The sequence below is a fragment of the Parasteatoda tepidariorum genome, chromosome 7, assembly GCF_043381705.1.
Source record: "Parasteatoda tepidariorum isolate YZ-2023 chromosome 7, CAS_Ptep_4.0, whole genome shotgun sequence".
NCBI lineage: Eukaryota > Metazoa > Arthropoda > Arachnida > Araneae > Theridiidae > Parasteatoda > Parasteatoda tepidariorum.
Window position 1 is genome coordinate 72,766,794 of NC_092210.1, and position 12,139 is coordinate 72,778,932.

Genomic DNA, 12,139 nt, shown 5'->3' on the forward strand with positions numbered 1-12,139 from the left:
ACATATAAAACGTTTAAAAAGTACGTTCCCATGCCTTGAATTTTCCCAGTTTAATCTTTATTTAAAATTTGGATTTTTTTTAATGCTGCCTTTACAAAGTAGGGACTCGACATTCTTCCAAATATAAATGAATAATATTTAAGGAAGTTACTGAGCAAATAAATGAAGAGTTAAAATAAATAAATAAGATAAAACAAACATGATGAAAAAAATAGTTAAAAAAAGTTGAATAAACTTTTAAGTTTAAAATAATCAACTGAAAGTGAAAAGTCAGCTGAATAGCATAATTGTCACGAGAATGTATAATAAGAGTAAATGTAAGGATTGCAAATGCAAGGATTGCAAATTAAAGATAGGAAGTAAAGATACAAAAAAATAGGTTTTCATTATTCAATCCAACTTTCAATACAAAATTCAATCCAACAGTTCAATTTCAAACTTTTCAAAATGCTATTTTCGATTTATATAATAAAAGTATATTGCATAAAGTATTTTGATCCCTGCTAATAATTGAAAAAAAAGGTATTTTAATCTGCTTTTTTTTTCAAATAAAAAATATTAAAAACATATTTTGAATTTTTATGATAAGTATTTTCATTAAACCTGATATATTTAAGCTTTTAAATCTTATCCCTCTTAAAATATTATGGATTATGTTTTTTTTTTCATTTCTAGAAATGGACCAGGGAAATATTACGCTCTTCATGAATAACACGCTGCTCACAGTAAGTTTATTTTATGAACTATTTATAATGATTTATTTTATAATATCTTTTATTATAATAGTTTATTTTATTCAGCCTTTCATCCCTTCAGTGGGTCGATAAATGAGTACCAAGCTTGCTTGGGAACTAAACACTGGAGGTTCCGCGTTCGGTTGACCACCTAACCGGAATATCTGCTCCTGCACCCCAGATCCCAAGGTCAAGAAAACTGAGATGGGCACAGTAGGCCTTGGCTCTCTATGGGCTGTCGCGCCACTGAGTTTAGTTTAGTTTAGTTTATTTTATAATAATATTTTTATAATAGTTTATTTTATGATAATTTTTATTATAATAACTTATTTTATAAATTCTTTTGAAAATTGCAGGTACTTTTTAGCCAAATTTCCTTGACTGTCAGCATGCATAAAATTAATAAAAAATGTTACGTTACCGATCGTTAATTCCTTTTCCCTTGAATTTTTCAGAAATACTAATTTATCATAATTTTTAACGTTTATCCAGTTATTATGATGTATTTAATTTTGAATGTTATACAAAGTTAAAAGCTCCAAATTAAAATGTTGCTTCTTTACTGTGTAATAAAGGAAGATTGATTTTGCATGCAAAACCATATTGGAAAATATTAAGCTACTATTTTAAAATAATTAACGGGAGAATGTATCATATTTACTGTTAAAAATTGTATAGACTTTTACGACAAATCTGAAGCAAATTTAAAAATATGCTATAAAAATAAATAATTTAAAAAAATATTAAATAAAACTAAATGATTCAGATTGTAAAGTAATTTAAAAAAATTAAGCTTTGTTTTTGAAAAGATTTCTCAGTGAAAAACATTGAGCAAGACTTGATCTTAACGAAAGTTGAGATCAAAGCGAACGAAAGTTGAAAAACAAGCTTTTGGATGAAGTTGAAACGAATAAATAATTTATTGGTTTAAAATTCTATTCAATGGAGTTGAAAATTAAATCCTTGGAACTAAGTCTGCGTAAATACAGAAAAAAGAAATTGAGAGTTTTTAATAACTTTAGTGCAACTGTCTGTTTATCACCAAGAAACTAAAATTATTGCAATCCAATCGGGGTCAATGACACTCGAAGCAAGCAGAGAGCAAGCATCAATTGTCATTATGTAAAAACGGCAGTTTGAAATAATTTTAACTACCGTAGTACATGATATTCCTTTATAGCCGTTTTTTATATTTTTTGAATTCCCCAAAAACAATTTACAAAAAGTTTATAAATTAGGGGCAGAACTTTTGAGACTATAATTGTGGTCCGAAGTCATCTCCGAATTCGGATTTTCGGTGTGCAGACTTTGGGATGCTCAAATCTGACTCTAACATGGAGAAGAATAAAAATCAGCTGAAATTTCCATACTTTTTGGCAATGGCAATTTCTAGTAAATAAAATGTATAATTTTAGTGAATTAAACCAAAATGTGCAGTATTTTAACCATTCATTTGGTAATTTTTCCGATCTTATTGTAAATGTTTGCACGAAATTCTGGTTTTCAAATTTAAAGTTATTAGTCTATGTTTAGCAAAAATTATAAAATAGAAAAGTAAATTTAACAAAAAATAGGGGTTTTTTTTTGCTATGTTTTAAGATATGATAAAATGATCAAATTTTACAGCATTTACTAAATCAAATCAAGAATTCAACAAAATCATTTTAAACTCAATAGCGTTTAAAGCAGAAAAAATTTTATAAGTTATAATTTAATGTTACATAAATTTTATTATTTAATAAAATTTTAGCTAAATTATTTTCACAAAACTATATCATCAAAAATATGTTTTCCTTTTCAGCATAAAAACCTTTGACTGACCGGAGTCAGAGAAGAGCAAATTTCTCCTTGTCTCCGAATCCTCAGTTCTGGTTTGGGGGAAAATATAGAGGAAATTATAAATAGAATAGGACGAGAGACAATTCATTGCTTGTTCACAAACCACAACTAAAACACGAGGGACTGAAAGCATCCATTTCATAACCGGATGAAATCGAGAGGAAATGAAAGATAATTATTAGAGACGCCTTCATCAAGCAATCAAACTGATTTTCATGTTTCAGTGATTCGACACATTTCTTCCGTTCAACCGACACAGTGTTACAACTAATTCTTTTACTGCCACATCATGCAAAAGCTCGACGACTGGATTTTCTCTAATCGTAAACCAGATCGAAAGGGTCATAAATAGACATTTTCGAGATTTGAGTTATTTCTTTGGATAATATTAGTTTAAGATGTAAGTTTTTTGATAATGTAAAGGAAACGTAGTTAATGTCTTAGGATAATTTTAATCATGTCAATGTTACACAGACGGTAAATACCAGGAATTACATAATTTATCTAAACTGTGCAATTTATTGCTTAAGCTTGAATATCTGTGTAAAAATTCCTAGTTGCTTCTATTGCTTGAACTAATTGTTTTTTTTTTTTTTTTTTTTTTTTTTTTTTTTTTTTTTTTTTTTTTTNTTTTTTTTTTTTTTTTTTTGTAGAGCGACAATTTTACTGAAGTAGAAAATATATCCTCATCTAACGACTGGATGTATATTACTTTCTCCACAGTTCTAGTAATTTCAGTCTTCGCATTGTTGGCATTATTCTACATGAAAAAGAAAAAAGGGGATGCCAGACAGAAAATAAGAAAATTTCAACGTGGTGGAACCATCTGGAAACGCATGCGTCCCAGTAAGAAAATTTTAATTTATACTCATAATTGTTTATTGACAATGATAATAAATACAGCAATTGTAGTTTAACGACTTTAAGAATATATTAACGAGACTTGTTGAATGATCAACAAAGTGGCTACGAGAGATTTTTCTTCGAAACTGCTTGATTCTGCTTTCAAGAGAGTTTCAAATTGTCTGTAGAAGCAAAAGGCATATGCGTAAGTTTTTTCACCTCGGTAAAAGGAAAAATATAATGATTTTAGAACAAAGCATCTACCTGCAGAAGGCTTCAACCATTTTATTTGTCTTAAATACGAATCTAATAGTAAAATTCTTCTAAAGACAGATAAATTTAAGCAAATAAGTTTAAATTAAGAGATACTTCATTTTTTCGATCAATGTTTGTAAATGTACAGTGCAAAATAATAAAAAAAAGGAATACCCAGGTAACTTTTGATCTAATATTCTGATTTTCACTTTCTAGGACTCGATCTTAAAGGTTCGAGAAGGTGACCTCAAATATGTTAATTAATTAGTTCAAAAGATATTTTAAGTTACGAAACCAAACGCAAAAACGTTCATCCTGTGAATAATGATACCATTTTTCAACTGATATAGATTTCTGACCCTCAAAATATAGGGGATAGCCGCAATCTGAGATATATGGTCCCCATCGTTTGATCAAGAGAGCAGTCCAAAGTTTGAACCTCTTAATGCCGATTTTATTTTTTGCGTATCTCATTAAACCTCAAGTATTGCCGACTTTTAAGAGAATTGAAAACTTTTTGCTCGCAATTATTAAATTTGTTTAATCAAAGATTATTTCATGGAACATGAAACATTTAGCAAATATGAGTTATTTTATTTAATAGTAAAATGGTCGAAAACATTTCGAACTGTAAAGTATAAAATTTTTTACATCGCTTTAAGTAATGTTGAATAGAATTAATAAAAAAATACTAAATTTTAAGAAAATCGCTCGAATATTTGTATATAATAAGTAATTAAGTTTTGAAGAAGCCGAAGAAGAATATATCTATGCACAATGGGCTATCGGNTATATATATACATATATATAAAGCATCAAGCTATATTAAACCAGTTCTTTGTTTTAATAAAAAAAACATTTATTTAACACCACAACAAATACAGTTTGTGGCGTAGCTACCACTGCAAAAATAAAATATCAAATCACTAGTATATAAGACATGTTAACTTGATTCCATTACGAGGTAGAAGAAGGTTGGTAGATGAAGGCTGATTTTGGTAGATGAAGGTTGACATAGTTGATAATTAAATCCCCCCCCAGTAACGACATTAAATTACCCGTATCGGGTTAATAATAATCTTTCAATTAAATATAGAAAATCCCGTAACGGGTCAGAATAAACTTACAAAAAAACATAGAAAGACCCGTAACGGGTTAGTATTAACTTCAAATTCCAAAACCAAAGACAATTCTCCAAAATATCAACAACTCTCTGTTGTTCTAATCTTATCGTCTTTTTTTTTTATTATTTGTCTCTTTATGTGTTTAGTTTAGTTTATTCATGCTTTTGCTAGCCCGTTATTTTTTTAATATTTTTAGTTTTATTCATGCTTTTGCTAGTCAATTTTTTTTCATATTTTCAAATTTTCTTCAACGTTTAAAAAAAACGCAAACAAAGCCATCGAAAAACTACCGAAGTTTGTGTTGACTGTCGTAAAAGTAACACAAGAAGTATTACGCATATTAATTTTTTTTTAATTTTTCTGACAGCTTTATTAATCTTCCTCGGAAATATCTATACCACAACGATAACCCGTCTATTAGACGTAGAAATATTTTACAATTTATTTTTTTCTCTCGTTCTTTTTAACAGAGAATGCTACCCCACCAGCGTGTGTAAAGCAGTCGACGCATATGGAATTTTTCCCTCATCAAAGAAGAGAAAATTTACAAAAGGAAGGAAAAGCATGTTATGAAGACGTAGATTATGCTTTTACATTTGAAACAACCAGTGAGTAAATTATTATAAAATTAGATTGCGTGCAGTAATATAACCAAAGCAAAATATATCAATACAATAGTTTATCAATAATGTATCAAATTAAATTAATTTTCACTCTTTGTATTGATCTATTTTGCTTTGATTGTATTAATACAGTATTGGAAACCTTTATTTTTTGCGGATATAAGCCTGTGAGTTGATTATAAGATAATATCTTTCCGTGGTTATAATTGTATTGCGTTCTCATTTCAGTTAAAAAAGAGATCGTGGTTTACTTTCGTTCTAGTCTATTCAATTTTCAAAATTTTTATAATTTAATATTTTTTTCTTCTTTTTTGAAATCGTTTTTTCCCTCTTCCTTTTTCTTTCCTTCTTTCCTTTGTATTTTTTCTCATATTATGGGTTATATGTATCACTTGCAACTTATGTGCAGTTTATATATATAGGGGAGAGTCGGGTAGCCCAGCCCACTTAAGGAGTATCGCTTATATTTCTGAACAATATTGAGTAATAATCAATATTTTTGTATGTTTCTATTGTTTCATCATCTAATTAAATAATTCAAAAAGAATAAACTAAAAAAAGAATAGTTTAACTTAAAAGAATATAAATTTAAAAAAAACATGTTTTTCAGCTGCTTTCAAAATGCGTCGGGTAGCCCCGCCCTGATGTTTGACTGTTTCGCTTTTGACTGTTTTTTCTGGTGTAAATGAAAATGACCAATGTATTGACAATAGATAAACCTCGTTCATCATTTTTATCTCAAAACTATTTTATTTATTACATATTTATATATTTTTAGTGAATTCTATCATTTAATAGCAATCATTTAATAACAAAAATATTTGTTGTTAAATGCATGCAACATTCAAATTTGAAGCAATAAAATAATAATCTTTGCAACCGTACATTTATCGACTAAATAAAATTGGGCGGTGATGCCCGACATTCATGTGAGCGGGGCTACCCGAAATCCAATTTTTTTGTAAATTTGTAATTACTCGAACAATTTCTCACATATTAACTTCTTTCTTTGTGCAAATTAAACTTAAGACTATATACTTTAATGCTGTATGTATAGAAAAAAATATTTTTTTTAGTATTAAAATGAAGTTTAATCGAAACATTCAACCAATTTTTCTTTATTTCATGACTACTGTATTCAACATATTTTCAAAACTATTGTTTACCATNTAGCTTCCACATATTTTTAATTCTAGAACATTGAAGCAAAGACGTGCATTATTTTTTTTTAAAAATTTTTACAGGTTTTTTTTTGTCAATATTTAAAAACAGCAGTAACAAAAGTGATTTAGATTATTTAGAATTTCAATTCAGCAGGATTTTACAATACATAACATTTAAATGCTTAAGATCTGATAAGAAAATGACACACATATATATATATATATATTCTAAGCAAAATGATAATTTATTGAGAAAAAACTAATGAATGGATGTCACCCTGTTGGTCACATTTAGCGTGAATGCACGATGTGAGACGATCAAGCATTTGAGGTACACAAGTCCCTATTGCTGTTCAGCAATTGGACTTCCATTTGTCTTTTCAAATAATTTCAGATAAGCTATATCGGTGACAAATGTGGGGATGGTACAGGTCGGAAAAGGGTGACAATGGGGCAGAAAAACCGGAGACAACCCTTTTATGCGTACCGAGAATTGTCATGTTGAAAATTGCCTCCCAGAAGTTCTACCATCAGTGACATGTGAATGAAGGATGTCACAAAGTACCTTTGAGCTATCGGGGTTCAATGGATCAATATTATAGGCTTATCATGCGTCAACTGTGATGGTATTATCAAAATCATCACATTCACTATTGGAGTGATAATATAACTTAAATAGCGATACGCTGCCATTTTGGTGATTGAAACTTTCTTGTGACCGCAACTCTCAATGTAGAAATATTAAGTTCCTAATTTTAAAAGTCAAACTGTATAGATTAATATTTTCAGCATATATAAAGTTTAATAACAAAATAGTTCTGGTTTGTTATATAATTAATAATTATTTCTTTGACAAGCATTATTGAAAATATGAGACTACGAGTATTAAATATAACAAATTTATTTTGCACTATCACAAAATTTTACAATAATTCATGAAATATTTAAAATAAAAAAAATAAAGAAACTAGGACATCAAATGAGAATTAGCTATTTATTAGAGAATTAGAAACGACTAATTTAAAAGTAAGAAAATAGAAATAACAAATCGAGCGTAATCATACTACTTTCAAACTAGTCACCATCGCCGTTCAAACTAGAATATGGCGACTGCTTACCCATGTGATCTGCGCCAGGCAATGTAAATCAAAAACGACACAGAAGTCGAGGGAAAATAGTGACGCTACTTATGTTCGGTAATCCAGGGCATCGAAATTTTACAGATATTAAATAATTATTAAAGTTACATATTAAAATTTCCTAATTTTCCTGCTGTAATAACCTTTTTCATAAAAATCCATACTGTAACAATAACCTATTTATTAGACGTAGAAATATTTTGCAATTTATTTATTTCTCTTTAACAGGAAACGCTGCACCTATGCCGAGTGTGGAACACTTTACGAATCCTGCGTATTCCCCTCACCAAAGTACAGAAACTTTGCAAGTGGGTAGTTTCGAAAATGTTGATGAGATTCTTACAATAGAAAGAATCAGTCTGAAAAGTTACGAAGAAACTTAATGTTTGAGAAGAAAAAAACATACTGAATAAAGGTGACGTTGCTAACTTATTTTTTTCTCATCAAGCTATTGCTCACATCATCGATGTTGTACTACAACTCATTTGTCTAATTTTAAAATCCACCCATTCACTCCATTTTCTGAAGTTTCATTTTTGAGAATGACATCTTAAAGATTGTTACTTGTAAAATGTATTATATTGACAGTTATTGTGAGATATGATTCATAATGTCATGATTTCACATTTGATATTTTTATCTATCAATGTTATCAACTCTAAAAAACTGCTATTTATACTATGGTTTAAGTATTGTTAAATGTGGATAAATATATTGACTGTTAGCATTAAAAAGATTATGATAGATAAAGAAGAAAAGTTATAGAAGATAAAAAAAAGGATGGGGAAGAAAATAAACACAAAATAAAGATGACGCTACTGATATATTTTTCCCATCAAGTTATTGCTCACATTATTATCTATCAATGATGTAAAACTCATTTGGTTGTTTTTAAAATGATTCATCCATTTACTCTTCAAAAATGAAACTTTATTGCTCATAAAGTTCGTTATGTTGACTCTTATTTTGAGATGAATCATAATATCATAATTCCATATTTCACATCATTATCTACCAATGTTATTAACTCAAATATTTGATATTTATAAAATGTTTAAAGTATAATTTAATGTGGATATGTATATTGACTGTTAGAATTAGCGAGATTATAATATATTTTCTGATATATCGATGTTATCAACCGCAATTCAGTTGGATATTTTATTTTATATTTTATTTTGATGAGTTTTCTCGGTAACACAAGTTCCTAATCAATTTTTCAGGGAATTTTCGTTTTCGTTTTTTTTTTACGGTAAGAAAATATTATTTAAGTTTTTTACGATATTTCAATTTTATATTAGTTGGACTTCAAAAAGAAGAAAAAACATAGAGAAAACAATAAAATCACAAAAGAAAAGGACTTTGTTGTCGTTGAGCTTTAATGGTAATTTATGAGTGAGGTGACATCAAATGTTTCGAAAATTCCAGTTCTTTACATTTCTCAGAAATTCTTGGAGTTTTTTTACACAATGTTTTGTAGTTATAATTTGAAAATTTATTTATTCTGCTCAATTTTAAATTAATGAAATTTTAAATTATACTTCAGAATTTATCTAAGTAAAAACACAAGAACGATTACTACATCTATGTGTAAGTTTGTTAATTCAATGTAAAATAAAAACAAACAATAAATTTCTTTGTTACATTTCTACAAGTCATTAAAATTTGTTATATATTTAATCTATCTGATATTATTGCTATCAAATGTTAGAGATTTGTATAAGTAATCAGATTACCGAAGTGACTGTCGGAAAATGCTGCTTACTGTAATTTAAAAATATTATCAAAGAAGCAGAACCATGACAATTTTACTTTCCCTATAGAGGGATTCTGTTTAGAATAAGTTATTATCAAGTTATTCTTCTTAATAATTATAATAATGTATACTTACTGTTCGTAATAATTATAATAATGTATACTTATTGTTCGTCATAATCATAATAATGCATACTTATTGTTCGTAATAATTATAATAATGTATACTTATTGTTCTTTGTAATTGTAAATAAATGAGACGTCGACATATGTGGCTAAGACAGTGTAGTATTACTTACATGTTTTATTTCAGGTAGGTTTTTTTTTTTTTTTTTTTTTTTTTTAAACTTAATTTATTGGCTAAGTGGCTAATACAGTTAGGTAATAATACAGTGAATAATTTTGTCCCTTTTGCTCGGCCAATATGTTTCTTGGATTTCAATATATATTCCAAATATAATGTCACTTAATTTTAATTATTTTTTCCGGTTTTTTAAGAGTGTAATAATTTTTATTTTAACAATAAAGTATGTAAGTGATATTGGTCGTTGTGTTGTCTATATATATATTTCTCTTACACGGCGACAAAAAAAGCGTCATTACAACTCCCCGAATGGCAACGCTGGAAAATCGACCAATGATTGCCGCTAAAAATGTCACATGCCAAATGTATATGAGGTGGCTCAACATATAGCGCTTTTAAAAACGGAAACTAAAATAACGAGAGAGAGCATGAGCATTCTCACCAAATGTGATTTCTTCCGAAATTCACCCTATCAGCTGCGGCAATCTCATACTATTAAACTAGGCAGAAGTGAGTAGTCTTTGTCGATAGATCTCTATTTTAGTATTTTGTAGAAAGCGCTTTTTTTCACGAATTTATATATTACGAATTTATTTGACGATTTTTGATTTATATCACGAATTTATTTGTTTTATTATTGTTATTAGTTATTCATTGAAAAATGAGTCTCAGTCGTGCTGTTACGCTTTAAGATTTTATACTATAGCACATTTCTAATAGGTTTAACGAATTACATGTCATTTATTTGAATTCAAATTTATTTTAATGACTTAATATTTACTAAAAAGATGTAATTTTTTTTTAAAAAAAAAAGTTGTTATGGATTCGAATGATTGTTTTGAATTCTTGGAATTTTGTGCATTTGCAATGTACCTAAGTTAGTAGCGAGCGAAGCGAGATTGCGTAGCAATTTTCGGGGGTTGGCGAGCGTTAGCGAGCAGGGGGCGCAGCCCACTAGTATTTAATAAAACCATAATTTTCACTCATCGTTAAAATTAGCTTTCTCATTTCTCTGAGCTACAAAAATTGTTTTATACTTAGAATTTCAATAAATTTTTAATTTATTTTTCTTAAACCTAAGTATCTTCGTTATGTCTCACATTTGTTTTGAGTTGAAAAGGATTGAAATTCAGTTTCTTTGAATGTTTTTACCAAGAAGTCCGATTGAACAGCAGTTCACAATAGCAGGCGGGTATTTTGTTTCAAATAAATGAGTTTATTTCATTATTTAATGTCAAAATTGCAAAAAAAGGTTAAACAGACGAGGGTAATTTTTTTTTCTTCATTTTTAATAAGTATTTTGATTTGAAGCACGTTTAGAGTATTATTTATTTTCGAGCTGATTGAATAGAGCGCAAAAAATAATAAATAAATAAATAAAAATAAACTGCGAAACGCCTGGAATAATGTTTGATTTATTAAATGTATTTTCACGTAATTCGACTCTTAACATTCAACTTCTCAGGAATTATTCAGCCGATTTTGCCCACACTTTACTTTTTTTGCAATTTAAAATTGTACTTTTTAAAATGATGTAAAAATTGTAAACCTTATAATTTAATTTTTCTAAATATTAATAAATAAAATATTAGAAAACAACAAAGAATTCATTTTTATTAAGTAATTGTTTTTGAATAAACGTGTTTCATAATTATGTGCAAAAATTTTTCTACAATTCTCCATCTGAAAACGTCTTTGTCTCTCCTTTTTTGCTATTTTATGGCCAATAGGATCGTACTTCACTGCAACAGTAGAGGTTTATTTTATCATTTGCCGTCTACTCGATCTATTAGGATTTTTTTCAAAGATGCTACGGCAATCTCACGTCGAAAATATTTTATTGAAATCTGCTTCTTACTCTTTTTTTTATGAAGAGTTTTATATAAAATGTAAGCGTTCACTACCGACTTATAAATAGACACCAATACCATTTTTGCCCCTTATCGATATAGTGTGCTTTTCTAAAAACCAGTCATGTTGATCCCCACCACTCATGAAAGTGTTATACACACGTATGATTTTTGATTGAGGCGAAGATACTCTTTCCTTTTGTACTTCGCACTGCCACATTGTTTGTCCCATGGGATTTATTTTTTCGAAATTCGTTGCAATTGTAACGGATTTATGGTCTTCACATTCAAATCCGGCTCATCAACCTCAGAAGGAATTGAAATGACATCTGCCTCAATTAGTTCTAAGAATTCCTAAACTTCCTGTATTGTAAGAAATTTACGTAAGAAATTCATTTTTTTTAAAAAAAAATTACGAAGATTTTAAAGAGACGTACAAGGGGAAATAATTTCCTAAAATAAGGTGAATAATGTTTAGAAAGTATCTGCTATTTTTATAATTCACTTACT

The 12,139-nt window shown here is 28.4% G+C and overlaps 1 protein-coding gene across 3 annotated transcripts; it reads left to right on the forward strand.

The window, feature by feature from the left end:
* The first annotated feature begins 680 nt into the window (after window positions 1-680).
* LOC139425963 (uncharacterized) lies at window positions 681-9,749 on the forward strand. 3 transcript variants are annotated; one of them, XM_071182969.1, is made up of 4 exons: window positions 681-725; window positions 3,227-3,419; window positions 5,266-5,403; window positions 7,949-9,749. In XM_071182969.1, exons 1-4 carry the CDS (start codon window positions 705-707, stop codon window positions 8,101-8,103), a joined length of 507 nt encoding a protein of 168 aa, XP_071039070.1. In that variant the 5' UTR covers window positions 681-704; the 3' UTR covers window positions 8,104-9,749. The 3 variants fall into 3 exon arrangements, with proteins under 3 accessions (XP_071039070.1, XP_071039072.1, XP_071039071.1); XM_071182971.1 differs by lacking the exon at window positions 681-725 and adding an exon at window positions 2,812-3,050; XM_071182970.1 differs by lacking the exon at window positions 681-725 and adding an exon at window positions 2,812-2,973.
* Window positions 9,750-12,139: the final 2,390 nt, after the last annotated feature.

Excerpts from the sequence above, each read along its gene's own strand:
- LOC139425963 (XM_071182969.1), top strand. The coding sequence starts at position 705 with ATGAATAACACGCTGCTCACA. Across the intron at positions 3,420-5,265 it reads CTGGAAACGCATGCGTCCCA|AGAATGCTACCCCACCAGCG; the intron begins GTAAGAAAATTT and ends TCTTTTTAACAG. Across the intron at positions 5,404-7,948 it reads TTTTACATTTGAAACAACCA|GAAACGCTGCACCTATGCCG; the intron begins GTGAGTAAATTA and ends TCTCTTTAACAG.